At 38.9% G+C, this 17,247-nt stretch overlaps 2 protein-coding genes across 2 annotated transcripts in view; one reads left to right on the top strand and one right to left on the bottom strand.

Annotated features, from left to right (window-relative positions):
* The window catches only part of GALNTL6 (polypeptide N-acetylgalactosaminyltransferase like 6), a 1,125,319-nt gene that overhangs the window by 362,637 nt on the left and 745,435 nt on the right, over positions 1 to 17,247 (bottom strand). The gene's annotated exons all lie outside the window — the stretch shown is intronic.
* On the top strand, positions 1,288 to 2,630 carry LOC118853851 (glutamine synthetase-like). Its single transcript, XM_036764082.1, has one exon. The coding sequence runs from the start codon at positions 1,345 to 1,347 to the stop codon at positions 2,464 to 2,466; it is 1,122 nt and encodes a 373-aa protein (XP_036619977.1). The 5' UTR covers positions 1,288 to 1,344; the 3' UTR covers positions 2,467 to 2,630.

Here is a 17,247-nt window from a genome sequence, read left to right as displayed (position 1 = left end):
GGATGGGTGAGACTTTGCCAGATGGAGATACTGAAGGCAGCCATTCATTGCTAGAGGAATGACGTGAGCAAAAAGGCAAAAAAAAACTGTATGTGTTATAAGAATACCCTACTAATAGTCTAGTTAGGCTGAAATATAGAGTAACATTAGCATGTAGTTCAAGAGGAGTCTGGAAACACTCTTTGGGATCACACTTGTAGCTTTTATATGCTATATATAGATAGAATCAATAGAATATATATAGATATGATATATGTGTATATATGTACACATACTTATACATATACATATGCATATATATATGCATATATATATGTATATATAAAAAGCCTTATATGGTAGGATAAAACTTTTGCCAAAATTGTAGCCACTGATTTTAAATAAAATGTTATGATTTCAAATGTTCTTTAGAAAGATCAATTTATTAATGGTCTAATTTATTGAATCAGGGGGAGAAAGATACTAGAGGAAGCGATTCCACTTAGAACGACATAATGCTGAATGGTGCAAAGGGAATGAAAAGAAGAGAAGAGAAGAGAAGAGAAGGGAAGAGAACAGAAGAGAAGAGAAGAAACATAAAAGATTTGCAGAAGTAGAATGACTGCATCACATGGCAACTGATTCCACATAGGGATCATTGCGTAGTAGGATTTAAAATTAGAAGGCATGTTAAGGATCTTCTATATTTTATAAATTAGAAAATCCTGACCCAAAGAGGTTGTATCTTGTCCAAAATTACAAGCAGAATAAGTAATAGCAACTGAACCCAGGTTTAGAGTATATTTGATGTATGTAATATCATTGGCTGAAATATCGCAGTTCAAAGGAGGAGATGTTTAATGGGTGGGAAAGGAAAAGTGAAATGAAGAGCCTAGGCTGCTTTCGGAAACAACAGAGTTTGAGAGTTATTAGGGACCTCTTTATGGAAATGTTCAAGTGACAGTTGGAGACAATTGGATGCTTTGGGGAACAGTTACATATTTTGGAGTCATTCTCATGAGCAGGGGTGCTTAAACTTTTTTGTGTCATGGATCCATTGGGCCCTCTGTTGAAGCTTATGGAGCCTTTCTCAGAATAATATTTTTTGATATATAGATCAAAATAACAAAAGAAACCAATTATACTGAAATATTAATCAAAATATTTAAAAGAATGAGTTCAGGGGCAAGCTGAGAATGGGAGCTAGTGACTGCTCTACAGACACAGCTTCCACCAGAGCTACCTCTACAGCCACCAGCGAGAACGTCCAACCGGCTCCGCCGACCTGCGAGCCTGCGGACTGATCGTCCTGCCTCCTCGACTTTGACAGCTTGTTTCTGGACTTTCCCAGACCCAGCTTCCAGCATGGCCACCTCGGCCAGTTCTCACTTGAACAAAAATATCAAGCAGATGTACCTGAACCTGCCTCAAGGGAACAAAGTCCTGGCCATGTACATTTGGATTGATGGAACTGGCGAGGGACTTCGCTGTAAAACTAGGACCCTAGAGAGTGAACCGAAGAGCATCGATGAACCACCTGAATGGAATTTTGATGGCTCTAGCACTTTTCAGTCCGAAGGCTCTAACAGTGACATGTACCTTGTTCCTGCTGCTCTGTTCCGAGACCCCTTCCGAAAGGATCCCAACAAACTGGTTTTCTGTGAAGTTTTCAAGTATAACCGCAAGCCTGCAGAGACCAATTTGAGGCATACCTGTAAACGGATAATGGATATGGTGGCCAACCAGAAACCCTGGTTTGGTATGGAGCAAGAGTATACTCTCATGGGAATGGATGGACACCCTTTTGGTTGGCCTTCCAATGGGTTCCCTGGGCCCCAGGGTCCATATTACTGCGGAGTGGGAGCTGATAAAGCCTATGGAAGAGATATAGCAGAAGCTCATTACCGTGCTTGTCTATATGCCGGAGTCAAAATTGCAGGGACAAATGCTGAAGTAATGCCAGCTCAGTGGGAGTTCCAGATAGGACCCTGTGAAGGGACTGAAATGGGAGATCACCTCTGGATTGCCCGCTTCATTCTCCATCGAGTGTGTGAAGATTTTGGAATGATTGTAACGTTTGACCCCAAACCAATCCCTGGGAACTGGAATGGAGCTGGTTGCCATACTAACTTCAGTACCAAGGCCATGAGAGAAGAGAATGGTCTAAAGTTTATTGAAGAAGCCATCGAGAGACTAAGTAAGAGACACAAGTATCACATCCGAGCTTATGATCCCAAGAGGGGTCTGGACAATGCCCGTCGCCTGACAGGTTTCCATGAGACATCCAATATCAATGAGTTCTCTGCTGGTGTGGCCAACCGCGGCGCCAGCATCTGGATTCCCCGGGTGGTTGGGCAGGACAAGAAGGGCTACTTTGAAGATTGCCGCCCCTCTGCCAACTGTGACCCTTATGCAGTGACAGAGGCGCTTATCCTTAACTGTCTTCTCATTGAGACAGGAGAAGAACCCTTTCAGTATAAAAACTAAGTGGACTAGACCTACAGATAGCTTCTGTATCCCCCTCCCCATAACCTTTTTCTCATGCCCTCATCCACCTCACTTCTCCCTTCTTCCAATTTTCCCTACTAGATGTAACTCAGGGCACAAAATACCATGTTTTTTTGTGCCCACAGATAACTCCTTGCTTTTTTTTTGTGGGGGAACGGGAGTAGGTTGGGGGATGTTTTTAATGTTTTTTTTTTTCTCCCATCATTGACTTTTGAAGACTGAGAAATAGTATGTTAGTGGGGGAAAAGGGGACTGGGGAACATAACCACTGCTTCCATCTAATCAAGTTTGTACATCAACAGAGACTTGTGGCTTCCAGGAAAAAAAAAATAAAAGTATTTGAGATGGCAGGTTTGGGGAGAGTGGAAGGTGGGTAGAAGGAGGAATTTACTGAGTTTTTTGGAAGGGAGGGAGAAGAGAATTAAATTGATATGAGACTCTATATTTTTCTTAAAAGATAAGAATTAGTAAGGGGTGGTTATATCCCGCTTACAGGAAAACAAACACTTGGTTTTCTAGTTGTATGGGGCCTAGTGGGGAAACCCTTGGCCAGAAGATGAACCAATGGGGACTGCTCAGCATTAGAAAAGAGAAAAGGATCTTCCTTGCCCACGCATCCTCCCTTTACCCAAAGCAGAGTAGTATTTTTATATTTAAATTTGAAAACAAAAAAACTTCAAGGTGTGTGTTCATGGGGTGGGGGTGGAGAGGCAAAGCAGGTGGGAAGGTCTGCTCAGAAGCAAGGGAGTTCCTGCTGAGAAGAAAGGACTACTAGAAGGGAATTGAGAAAAAAAAAGCCTTGCTTTTGTGGCTGGACATCTTTTCAGCTTACCCTCTTGCCCTTCTGTGCAGAGGTGTGTCACAGCTAAAGGCAGCAGGAAGCACTGGGTGGCTGTGATTTTAACAAGCACACATTGAATGAAGCGCACATATGAGGGGGGGATGGGGTTGGGGAGAGGTCTTAAACAGTATGAGTTGGCTGGTCAACTTAACCATGTTACTGAAGAGGTGGGAGGGGTTGTGGGTGTTTATTTTCTGGTGGGACTAGGGTGTCACTAAAGCAGGCCTTTTGATATGTTAAAAAAAAACCCTTTATAAAGGCAAAACAATTTTAGATTCTAATGTTTATAGGGTTTCTAAGTTACACAGTTTTTCAGAGTTGCATGCGTTTATGCCCTAGTACGCTCAAACCCTTTCCTAGGTGTCATTTAGTGATTAGGTTCGGGTTGACAGAGCTGGGGTTCAGACATTTGTGTTTTCGTACCCTGGTATCTTTTCTGAGTGCCAGGTCTTCCTTCGCCTTTTTGTCAAGATTTCTGATAAGCATTTTTCCTTTTATAATAAAAACAGAACAGAACAAAAAAAAAAAGAATTAGTTCAGGACACTCCATTAGGGATTTCTGACTTTGAATCAAAGCTACAGTATGTAGATGAGACTTTCCAGGAAAGGATTGTGGAGAAGAGGAGAGGTCCATGGGGAGTGTCCATATTTAGGAGACAGGAAGTGGAAAAAGAGTCCCCTCCCCCAAAGAGATAGGGGGTTGGTCAGAGCAACTGGAAAAACAATTGGCAGCTTTAAAGAATAGTTTCAGATGAATGGTGGGGTTGAAAGTAGACTGCAAAAGGTTGAAGAGTATGTGAGTAGATTTGAAAGAAGACTGGTGATGAAAGAAATACCATGAGATACAAAAGACAAAATCAGTATGTGTGAGTAATTAGGGAATTGAAAGGGAAGGCAAAACCAATCCTTTCCTGGAATCCAAGACTTGAACTGACAAGTCAGGTATCTCAGTGACAGGGAAGCACCAAGGGCTTGAATTGAGTAAGTTGGTTGAGGGACAGAGTGCAAAACCAAAGGAATATGCTGAAACTCACATTGTCTTATCCCAAGCTGCTTTGTGGAAATTAGGTTTTCTTATTCCAGAGATGTGTACTTCCATGCCACTCCCACACCAGCTTGGGATGATTCCCTCCATAGCTACAGAAGGGTATCACTGCCTCCTACTGACTCAGCTACCTTCTACAAGTCATGAACTCTTATAGGGAAGGAGAGAGATTCAACAGTAATTTACTGGTGTAAGGGTGACACCTTACATTTAGGACAGGTTACAGGATAAAATGAGGGATTTGGACCAGATGGGTCTCTAATACTTCTTCGAGTTTTAAGACTCTGCCCCTGACTCAGTCACCCTATCCAAGTTATGGGCTCATACGGGAATGGAGAAGAAGAGTCAACATTAACTTGTGGGGATAGTAGGTAGGGTTGAGGGATTTTTTTTCTTTTAGTATACATTATATAAAGGTGAGGAGATTGATAGACAGATGGAAATCAGTGAGTGCAGAAAGAAATTGAAACTGTAAGAGACGTGTTAGTGGGCAGTGGGAGAGTTCAGTGGAGCAAGGTCACGGAAGAGCCTTTAGAATAAGAGATTACAAGCACAGGTGGGGGAGGGGAAGGTTAGTTTTATTCTCCCTAGAGACAGGAAAGAAAGCTGTTTTTGAAGATACAGAGAGAATTTTAAAAGTGAGAGGAAAGGAGCAAGCACTTGACATTTGATGGCCTTCGAGTATCGGTTTGCAGATTTAAGGAGAGTTGAAAATAATGTCCTTAAAAAAAGAGTAGTGACAATGCTGCATTTACACACACACATACATACATACATACATACATACACACACACACACACACACACACACACACACAAAATAGGAGCCGCAGCAGCTGACATAACAAAAAGGAAATTTGTCATTTCTGGATTATCCCCGATACTTTCTTAGGAAAATACCAAGACACTTGGGTGAAAGGTCATGTTGCTCCAAATGGCTCTTTATAGAAATAATACTATGATTCAGATAGTCTCATTTATTGCGATTTAAAAGGACATCTTAGCCTTATCTCAAACATCCACCATAACAATCCATGTTCTGTCAATTTTTCTTGGCCCTCAAGTTACGAGAAAATCTCCACTGTGACTGGACAGGCTTTCCCTTAGGTTCAAGAATACCCCCAGATATAATTATATTGAGTTCACACCACTGAACCATGCTCTCCCCTGGAGAATGGCTGAATCAAATCGAGGTTGGCAGAGGGGCCCTAAAGAACTGTTATTAATGGAGCCTATTGACCGATGGTGACAGTTTCATCGCTGTCAGGCGTACTGTTCCATATCAGTCAAACTCAAAGTAGCAGCAGATGGTAGAGACTCATAGAAGAAGTAGGCAGGAATCCATTTGTGTCTATCTTAGTTGCCCTTCAATCACAATAACTAGTGTTGCCTAGAAGCTGCAAAGCTAGAAAACAGATTATTTTGCTTACTTATAATGGATTTAACTTATACAAAGCACTGGACAGCTTGGATATGTGCACTGACCCATTAGAAGACCTCACTTACCATCATTATTCCTGAATGTCATGAACTGCCTTACAACTCACCTCCTGACTTTCCCTTCCTACCGCTTCCATCTTCAAACTCAGGCCTGCTTACTCTCTAGGTCTTGACCTCTAGCGTGCCCTGGCTCAGAAGTTCTCTGGCAAAATATCAAAATTCTTTCTTGTTGATGATATATCCATATTGCTGGTAAATTCCTCATTTGGGGTCTGATCTCTTGATACCTCATTTCTTTATATGGGTTTGTGAGCCTTTCTTATCTACTGTGCCTGAATTCCTATGTCTCTCTGCTTCAGTAATGTGACTTCTGGCCTGATCTCTGTCTCCTATTCATGGGACTGGCCAGTTTCTTCAAAATTTGCTTGCCACCTAGACTCCTGAAGTACTGCCCTGAATTTTGATACTAGAACAAGACTCACTTTGCCCTATTTCTCCATCTGTCAATCCTCTACTCCACTGCGGCCACTGGGCCTTATCTGTCTGTCCTGGACTTGGTCCAGTTTTGCTTGTTCTGAATACTTTTCTCAAGCCCATGCCCCACAAGATGATCAGTGTCCAGTTATAACACTGAGGAATGTCAATGAACTTTTCTTGCAGTCAACTGCCTCTCCCTTTTTTTAACATTGGGGTAATTCCAGGTCATATGATTTTTAGGTTCAGTGGGGCTGTGAGTCTTTTTCAATTTCTTTTAAAAAATTAATGAATTTATTTATTTTTAGTTTTCACTATTCACTTCCATACCTTTTTGAGTTCTAAATTTTCTCCCTCTCTCTCTCCTCCTGCCTCCCCAAGACAGTGTGCAATTGCAATTTGATAGAGACTCTACATATATATTCATATTAAACATTAGTCATGTTGTAAAGAATTAGAATCGATGGGAGGAACCACGAGAAAGAAGAAACAAACAAACAAGAAAAAAGACAGCAAATAGTATGCTTTGATCTACAGTTAGACTCCACAGTTCTTATATTGGATGTGGATAGCATTTTCCATCATGAGTCTTTTGGAATTGTCTTAGATCCTTGCATTGCCGAGAAGAGCTAATTCTATCAAAGTTAGTCATTGCACAATGTTGCTCTTACTGTGTAGAATGTTCTCCTGGTTCTGCTCACTTAACTCAGCATTGGTTCACGTAAGTCTTTCCAGGTTTTTCTGAATGGATTGTGAGTCTTGAGACACAGTGTTTAAGATACTTGTCACAGGGGAGACTTTAGAAAGATTAAAGTGTGTCTGTATGCGGGGATACTGGAAGAAGAAAATTACCATTAAAATGAGAGGGTGCAATGACAACCATGTAAACAGAAAGAACCACTCCAAAATAATGGAAAATAAAATTTGCAAAATAACAAAGAAGTTAAGTCTCAATGAAAATATATAAGAAGACAGCTCCCCCTATTCCTTTGTAGTGGTATGGGCCCATAGGTATGGAACATTGCAAATATTGTCAGATTTTTATGATGTATTGATTGATTTTATGGATTCTTCTCCCCATTTTTTTTCCTTCATAAACTTTTTTTTCTTATATGAGACGGTTCTTTGGGATGGAGTGGGAGAAAAATAATGAAGTTAGAAAAAGATAATTTTTTAAAGTAAAAAATTAGAGGGTGGTCTTCAGATACAGTGAGCTCTTTAATATGCATAGATACATTTCACCATTTTATTTCTCAATTTATTTCAGCCTTCTATTATTAGAATTTAAAAATAATTTTGTTGATGTCCTTTATTTTTTATAGCATGTTCATTTCCCAATAAGCCCCTTTCTCAAATCTTCCAGTAAGCCATCTCTTATAACAAAGGTTAAAAATAAAGAGAGAAAAAAGACCATCAAAAGCACCTTAACAAATTGTTTATATGAGATATATGCAATAGCCTATAGCTATAGTTTCCCTGCTCCTTTCATTTCCCAGACCTGAAAGTCAGGAAGTGATATTTAATCAAAGCATGTCTGTATCCAGATGGGTAACTATATTGAATGGTAACACACTCAATTTTGTTTTATTATTTCTTCCATTTGCATCGTGTTTGTGTGTGTGTGTGTGCACGCGCGCGTGTGCATGCTCCTGTGCTAGTTCTGCTGATAAGATTCTCTGAATTAGTTCACAGAAGTTGCCCCATGTTTCTCTGAATTCATCATGTTCACCTTTTTCATGATCCAGTAATATTCATCCATTCACACACCCACAGTTTATATTTTCAGTTAATATAGCTCTATACCATTCTAAGAACTTTGTGACTCTAGGATTTACTGTACATTCACTATTGTGAGAAAAGCAGTTATAATATGTACACACCAAGGTTTGATTCCACAAATACAGTAGAAAATCTTTCAAATGAGAGTTTGAAACATGGTAATATTGACTATGTGATTGCAGTGGTGGCTTTCAATTTGAAGGATTAATTAAAATTTAATTTAAAAATTCTATGCATAGGAAGGCAGGAATTAAAAAAAAATGTTTTATTTGCAACAGGCTGGGAGGTTCAAAAGGATGGCCAAGCACATTGTCTGAAACATGCCCGCATCAGGACTCCATTCTTAGTAGCCCTGAAAGTAAACTAGGAAGCAATCATTTCAGCAAGAGAAACATGTCCTCTAGTCACCCTAATTGCAATATTTTGTTGTTACCAAGCAACAAAATTGTCCTATTTAGCAAAACCCTAATGATGCTGGCATCAGTTTTGTAATAATGCTTAATACAACTTTATTATTCCCCCTGCTACACTCACACTGCATGTGCAGTTCCCGATTAGGGATAATGAGAAGAAGCATGAGTGGCTCTGTGGAGCACCTGCATCCAAAAGAACAAATAAAATATTGATTCAGATGATTCCAATGCCTGTCACTTCCAATGCATAGCCACGCCACTCAATGGGATTTCATTTGAACTGCCACAGAACAGGGTCCCAAACTCCTGTCAAGCAGCGTCCTGGGCTCCAGTAACCTTCATAGCTCTATCACTCTAGGCCACATGGATATGGATACATTGGGGTACAGGAAGAAGTTATGATGAGGAGAAAATATTAATTTGTTAAAATCTAGCTTTATTCCTCATGGGCTTCTTTTAGTCATTAGAGTTTCCTAGATGAAATAAAAACCAACTTTTTTCAGTAAAATTTTATTTTAAAATGTATTATGAACTTAACAAACATGAACATTTTCATGTACAAAGAACAGAGAGAATTGCATATAAAACTGAATATTATTATATGCAGCTTTTATTTAAGTAGTTATTAAATTTAATATGGTATTGCCCTGCTTGTTTGCGTCTTCTTCCAACTATCTTTCTACTTCAGCAGTTCTTAATCATGAAATAAAAAATCTTAGATTAAAAAAATCTAATTTTAATTTAAAATGTTTTGAAATAAATTTTAATAAATTTAAAAATAAATTAATTTTTAATTTTTTACATTTAAAATGTGTTTAAAAATTCAATAACTGTACTACAATATAATTGTTTTCCTTTGTCCTTGTATGTATTTCATTTTATGCATTTAAAATATTATTCTAAAAAGATCCATAGGCTTCCCCAGATTGCCAAAGGGGACCATGGCACCCAAAGAGTCAAGAATCTCTATTTCATTGTCTCTTATGTATTCTTTAAAAAAAAATTCATTGATTCTCTTCTCTTTCTTTTGTGATAATACCTTGCAGATATTTTGGAACTTGGGAGTGTCTACTTTTCTCTACTAAGTCCTGCCTATTCTTGTATAGGTTGTGATTTCAGCTTGTATCTTTTTGTGCTAAATTAGTGCTTCCATTTTTTCCCAATCACCCTTTCTGTAATACAGCTGAGCTTGTCAAGGGTAATAATTGAGATGTATCTACGGCTACTAACGTTTGCAAAATGTTCTTCAGACATTATCTAAGTAGTTTCAAAGCAACCTCATGAGGCAGATGCGATAGATTACCATGATTATTATTTATTATTCTTCCCATTTCATAGATCAGGAAACTGAGATTCAGATAGGTAAAGCCACTTATCCATAGTCATAACTCTAGTGTCAGAGGTGGGATGTGAACATTTCTCTGATCTTTTTTTTCTTTTCTTTCATACAATCAGGGTTAAGTGACTTGCTAATAACCGTCTGAGGCTGGATTTGAACTCAGGTCCTCCTGACTTCAGGGCCAGTGCTCTATCTGCTGTGCCGCTTGGTTCCCCCTTCTCTGGTCTTTTCTCACTTCTTATCCCTTTGGACCTCTCTGCAACTTTTGGCATTGTTGATCGCACTACCTCCTAGATTTTTGTGACCCTCCCTCCTAGTTCCCCTTCCATGTGTCTGAAAACTCCTTTTCCATCTACTTTGCTGGGTTTTCATTCAAGCCAAGCCCACTGACCATGGCTTTTCCTGGAGGTTCTGTCCTGGGCCTAACTCTCCTTTCCCTCTGTATTGTCTCACTTGTTTATCTCATCATTCCCCAGGGGTTCAATAATTATCTCTATGCAGAACACTGCCGGATCTACTTATCTAGCCCCAGACACATCACTGTGTGGGCACCTTGGGTTGGATGCCCCATAGGCATCTCAAACTCAACACGTCTAAGACAGAACTCATTATCTTTTCCCCCAAACCCCCTCCTCTTCTGAATTTTCCTATTATTATTAGGGACATACTTCTAGTCGCCCAGGCTCTTAAACCTTGTAGCGTACTCAAGTCCTCATTTTCACTTACCCCGCATATCCAGTCTCTTGTCAAATTTTGTTATTTCTACCTTCACAACATCACTCTTATAAGTCAACTTTTCTCCACTCAGATTCGACGGGGCCCTTCTTCCCACTATCTTTCTACTTCAGCAGTCCTTAATCATGAAATAAAAAAATCTTAAATAAAAAATAACTCATTTTAATTTAAAATGCTTTGATATAAACTTTAACAAATTTAAAAATAAATTAATTTTTAATTTTTTACATTTAAAATGTGTTTAAAATGTTTAATAACTGTATTTCAATATGACTGTTTTCCTTTGTCCTTCTGCGTATTTCATTTTATGAAATGGCTGATCTCCCTGCTTCAAGTCTCCCCCCATCCGAATTCATCTCCCACTCAGCTACCAAAATGATTCTCCTAAAATGCAGGTTTGACCATGTCATCTCTCTACTCAATAAATTCCAATGACTCCCTATTACCTTCAGGATAAAATATAAGATCTTCTGTCATTTAGAAACACTCACATTCTGGCCACTTAATACCTTTCCAGTCTTCTTGTACTTTACTCTCTTCCTTGTACTCTATGATCCAGTTATACTGTCTTACTTGCTCTTCCTTACATATGCCACCCCATCTCTAAACATTGTGCCTTTGTACCTTCTGTCCTCCATGCCTGGAATGCTCTGCCTCCTCTCTTCTGACTCCTTGCTTCTACTATGACTTACTTGGAGGAAGCCACTGACATGTGGCCTTTTTCCGGGGGCTTTTTGCAGGCTTCTCTGCACCCTCATCCCCAATGCTAGTACGCTTTCTCTCATTAGCATTTATGTTGTATATATTTTGTATGCACATAGTTATTTGAATAGTTATTCCCTATTAACATCTCCACTTCTTGAAAGCAGGGACCATGTTTTTGCCTTTCTTTGTATTGTCAGTGCTTAGCATGGTGACTAAACATAACAAATAGAAGGAATGTAACAAATGCTTATTGACTGAAGAACTAGTTTCTCCCTCTTCTTATACACTTTCTTTTCTTTTCATGCTAGCCTGATTTACTAACATTTTATATAGTTCCCAAGAGCTGCAATGTTAAATAAAGTATAAAGAAGGATTGAAGATGGGAATCCATGGCTGTCATGTCAGTATCTATTCAAGTATTATAGATGACTGACAAGTGACCTTTACATGTCAGTACATTAAATTTACAGAGTAATTTACAATGTCCCTTTCTATTTTTCAACTCATCTAGTTGGGCTGTTTCACCCATAACTCTTTGTATTTTGCCTTATTCAATTTAGTTTTGGGAAGTGGCATTATAAGAGAAGAAAAAGTCTTGGATTAGGGGTCAGGAAACAAGCTCTATTCTATTATGTCATCATGTAGTTGTGTAATAACTCCTCTGGGGCTCACTTTCCTCTTCTCTAAAATAGAAGAATGGAATCAGATGATCTCCAGGATCTCTGCTAGCTTCTATAAATCTCTAGGATATATATTTCACAGGACTTTAGGATCATAGATTGGAAGGTACCTTAAGAGGCCATCTCACCCAACCCACTCATTTAACAGAAAGGAAAGTGAGACCTATAGAGCTTAAAGAGGAATATTTCTTTCTTTCTTTCTTTCTTTCTTTCTTTCTTTCTTTCTTTCTTTCTTTCTTTCTTTCTTTCTTTCTTTCTTTCCTTTCTTTCTTCCTTCCTTCCTTCCTTCCTTCCTCCCCTCCTTCCCTTCTTTCTCCCTTCCTTCCTTCCCTCCCTCCCTCCCTTCTTTCTCCCTTCCTTCCTTCCCTCCCTCCCTCCCTTCTTTCTCCCTTCCTTCCTTCCCTCCCTCCCTCCCTCCCTTCCTTCCTTCCTGCTTTTTCTTCAGCCAATTCTCTGGAAACATGGCAAGTTGGGTAGAAAAGTTTGGAGATTCTTAATGGCCAAGAGAAGGATAAAAGGGCCCAAGAAAATATGGAAAGTTGAATAGCTTCTTTTAAGGCTTGATTCTTTTAAAATTTTTTGTGCATTCATTCATTAATATATTCCTTTATTTTTAGCATTTAAGATTTTTTGAGTCCCAAATTCTCCCCCTCCATCCAGCCCCTCCCCTTCCCAGTAAAAAGGCAAGCAATATGATATCAATTATACGTGTGAGACAATGCAAAAGACTTTTCCATATTAGCCATGCTGCAAAAAAGCAAGAAAAATAAAGTGAAAAACAATATGCTTCAATCTGCAATCAAGAGCCCATCAGCTCTATGGGCATGTAGATAGCATTTTTCATCATGGGTCCTTTGGAATTGTCTTGGGTCATTGTATTGATCAAGTAGCTAAGTACAAGGCTTGATTATTACATGGGAGAGTTCATTCTAGTGAAAAGAATCAAAATAAAGAGGCCATTGACATCAGAATCATTGTTCTGCATAGTAGTGAATGGAAGAGAAATGTAAATAAATGGATAGATAGGGACATTGGACTGGGCTGGTTTGATACTTTACTGAGTACAAAAATATTTGATTAAATTCATTTTGAAAAAGAAAGATGTGGTTAGCTATTAATTTTTTCCCTGTCTACATGAGGACAAATGATTGGTTTGAGTGTTTTCCCCCACTTTTCCCCTAGTTGATTTTTTTGCTATCTTAAAATTTAAAAAAAAATGAGAATCTAAGAGTTTGAGGGACACTTAAACAATTTTTTAATGTTTGTTTTTAGAACTTTGAGTTCCAAATTCTATCCCTTCTTCCCTCCACACCCACCCTCCTTGAGAAGACAAGCAACTCAATATAGGTTATACATGTATCATTATGCAAAACACTTCCATAATAGTCATGTAGTGAAAGACTATATTTCACTCCAACCTGTTCTCTCTGCCTTTATTCAGTTTCCTCCTTTGACCCTGTCCCTTTTGAAAAGTGTTTGCTTTTGACTACCTCTTCCCCCAATCTGCCCTCCCTCCTATCATCCCTCCCCTCTAATCCCCTTCCCCTCTATGTGTAGGGTAAGATACCCAATTGAGTGTGTATGTTATTCCCTCCTTAAGCAAAATCCAATGAGAGCAAGATTCACTCATTCCCTTTCACCTATCCCCTCTTCACTTCCATTAAAACAGCTTTTTCTTGCCATTTTTATGTGAGATAATTTACCTCAATCTATCTCTCCTTTTCTCCTCCTCCTTATATAATTCCTCTCTCACTCCTTAATTTTATTTTTTTAGATATCATCCCTTCGTATTTAACTCACTCTCTGCCCTCTGTTTCTGTCTCTTTCTCTGTCTGTCTGTCTGTCTCTCTCTCTCTCTCTCTCTCTCTCTCTCTCTCTATATATATATATATATATATGTATATATATATATGCATATATATACACACACACACAACACTATATATATATATATATATTTATACACATGTATATATGTATGTATATTCCCTTCAACTACCCTAATACTGAGAAAGGTCTTATGAGTTACAACTATCTTTCCATGTAGGAATGTAAACAAAACAGTTCAACTTTAGTAAGGCCCTTATGATTTCTCTTTCCTGTTTACCTTTTCCTGCTTCTCTTGATTCTTGTCTTTGAAAGTTAAATTTTCTATTCAACTCTGGTTTTTTCATCAAGAATGCTTGAAAGTCCTGTATTTCATTGAAAATCCATATTTTGCTTAGAAGTATTATACTCTATTTTGCTGAGTAGGTGATTCTTGGTTTTAATCTTAGCTTCTTTGACCTGTGGAATATCATATTCCAAGCCCTTCAATCCTGTAATGTAGAAGCTGCTAGATCTTGTATTATCCTGATTATGTTACCACAATGCTCAAATTATTTCTTTCTGGATTCTTACAATATTTTCTCCTTGACCTGGGAACTCTGGAATTTAGCTACAATATTCCTAAGAATTTTCTTTTTGGGATCTTTTTCAAGAGGTGATCAGTAGATTCTTTCAATTTCTATTTTACCCTCTGGTTCTAGAATTTCAGGGCAGTTTTCCACGATAATTTCTTGAAAGATGATGTCTAGGCCCTTTTTTTGATCATGGCTTTCAGGTAGTCCAATAATTTTTAAATTATCTCTCCTGGATCTATTTTCCAGGTCAGTGGTTTTTCCAATGAGATATTTTACATTGTCTTCCATTTTTTTTATTCTTTTGGTTCTGTTTTATAATTTCTTGATTTCTCATAAAGTCACTAGCTTTCCCTTTCTCCATTCTAATTTGTAAGGCAGTATTTTATTCAGTGGTCTTTTGGACCTCCTTTTTCATTTGGATAAGTCTGCCTTTTAAGGCATTCATTTTAATGCCTCATTGGCTTTTTGGAGTTCTTTTGCCATTTGGATTAGTCTATTTTTAAGGTGTTATTTTCTTCAGTACTTTAGGGGTCTCCTTTAGCAAGTTGTTGGCTTGTTTTTCATGATGTTCTTGCATCACTCTCATTTTTCTTCCCAATTTTTCCTCTACTTCTCTTACTTGATTTTTCAAATCCTTTTTGAGCTCTTCCATGGCCTGAGACCAATTCATATTTTTCTTGGAGGCTTTTGATATGGGATCTTTGACTTTGTTGACTTCTGGCTGTATGTTTTGATCTTCTTTGTCACCAAAAATTCCATAGTTTGAGTCCTTTTACACTGCCTGCTCACTTTCCCAGTCAATTACTTGACTTTTGAGCTCTTTGTCAGGGTATGACTACTTCCAAAGTGGATAGTGCTTTGTCCCAAGCTTCAGGGGTTTTGTGCTGCTGTTTTCAGAGCTACTTATATTCTGAGGAGGTATGATCATCTTGTTCTGGCCTGTGCTCTGGTCTGTGAGTACAAGGACTCCTTTCTGCCATGTAACTACCAGGAGGACTCCCTCTCCACAGCCACCACAAGCTCTGCCACAGCAGTGCTCCTTCTCCCATAAGGACTGCCAACCAGGACTTCGGCCCAGATCCAAGCAGGGTAAAGCAAGAGAACCGTGCCTCAGCACCAGCAAAGAGATCCCTATACTTCCACTGTGATCAGCTGCCTGATTCCCCCCACCATCTGTGGGCATGGAGCTCCAGAGGTAGCTGCAACTGCTGCCACTGCTGCTGCCACTACTGTTGCTGCTGCTGCTGCCACCTCTGCCACGCTGGGGCTCAGGCCAGATCATGCACTTCTCTCACCCAGGTCTGACTTTTTTCCACTGATCTGCTCCAGTGTCTTCGATGTTTGTTTGTTGAAAAGTCTGGAAAGTACCACAGCTCAGTGATTCAGGGCCCTGGGGCCTCTTCAGGGAAACTTAAGACAAACTGGAAGTCTGGATCCAATCCATGCTCAAAAAAGAATCTCTATTATAGATAACCAATAAACTCTATTTCAGAAAGCACAGCTCTGATGGGCTGGCCATGTTGTTTGAATGCAAAACATACGCTTGCCAAAAAGATTATTTTATGGAAAACTCACCCAGGACAAACATTCACGTGGTAATCAGAAGATGCAATACAAGTACACTCTCATAATCTCTCTTAAGAACTTTGGAATTGATTTGTGACATGGGAGACACTGGCACAGGACTGCTCAGCATGGTGTGTCCACATCAAAGAAGGTGCTATTCTCTATGAGCAAAGCAGAATTGAAATAGCTCAAAAGAAATGCAAGATGAGCAAATTTTGAGAATCTACCTGTGGTAGAACATCCCAAGCTTATACTGCTATGTCCAGCCACAGTCGGACACACTGAAACTTGACTTTAGTATGGTGATGTCATTTTGGTCCTCTTCAAGAATAAAGGATAACCACCACCCAATATGTGTTTATGCAGGCTCTACTAAAAGAAAGTCCATGAGGGAAAAGCCATTATGTCCTGAGGTAGCATTTCCACTTCTGGATAGTTCCATTTTTTTCCTTTACATGAAGTCTTAATTTGCCTCAAAGAAAAACATTTCCTATTTTAGCTAAGTACATATATCATACAATATAAAACATATTGATTTGCCAATCTGTAGCATCATTACAGCTTACTAAAGGTTCTAGCAAGCATTTGCGAATCTTTGACATAGTCATTCCTAAAATAATAATTAATAGCTAATATTTATAGAGCAAGGTTTTCAAAGCACTTTATGTATGTTATTTCATTCGATCTTTACTCCAACTTTGTGAGATAGATGCTATCATCACACCCATTTTACTGATAAGGAAACTCAAGATGGGAGAGATTAAGTGACTTGTCCAGGGTTACACAGCTGGCAAGAGTATGAAACAAGATTTGAATTCAGGACTTCTTGTTTCCAAATCCGACATTTTATCCACTATCCAGTGCTTCTTAAACTGTGGGTCTCAACCCTTTATAGCATATTGACAATAGTAAAAAGTTTCTGAATGCATAATAACTAAAAAATAATTAAAAATCAAATGTGTAATTAATCCTAGGTGTTTCTGGCAGTGCTTTCCCATGTTGCATCTTGCAACTTCACTACAGCCTTGGTTCTGAACACAAAGTATGGGCACTTTGCACTGTGCATGCCCTAAGGCCATGCAAGGCTAAGGGATACTGCCTAAATGTGAAAAGGGGTCTGTGAAGAGGTGGTGAGTAGAAAAAGCTTAAGAAGCCCTACGCTACACTATACCATCTAGCTGCTCCTATGATATGATAACAGAGAATTTTTCAGAAGATATCAGTAAGGAGAAGACTGTTAAAGTTCCTGAAACATAGCAATAATTGGCCAAATCCTTAAGCATTTTCTCTTCCGGCTGCTCATCACACAAGACTTCCCCAGGGGCTGCACATAACACAGTG

The sequence above is a fragment of the Trichosurus vulpecula genome, chromosome 6 (assembly GCF_011100635.1).
Source record: "Trichosurus vulpecula isolate mTriVul1 chromosome 6, mTriVul1.pri, whole genome shotgun sequence".
Classification (NCBI taxonomy): Eukaryota; Metazoa; Chordata; class Mammalia; order Diprotodontia; family Phalangeridae; genus Trichosurus; species Trichosurus vulpecula.
The sequence above is the reverse complement of the archived record's forward strand: the minus strand, read 5'-3'. Positions and strand labels throughout refer to the sequence as shown.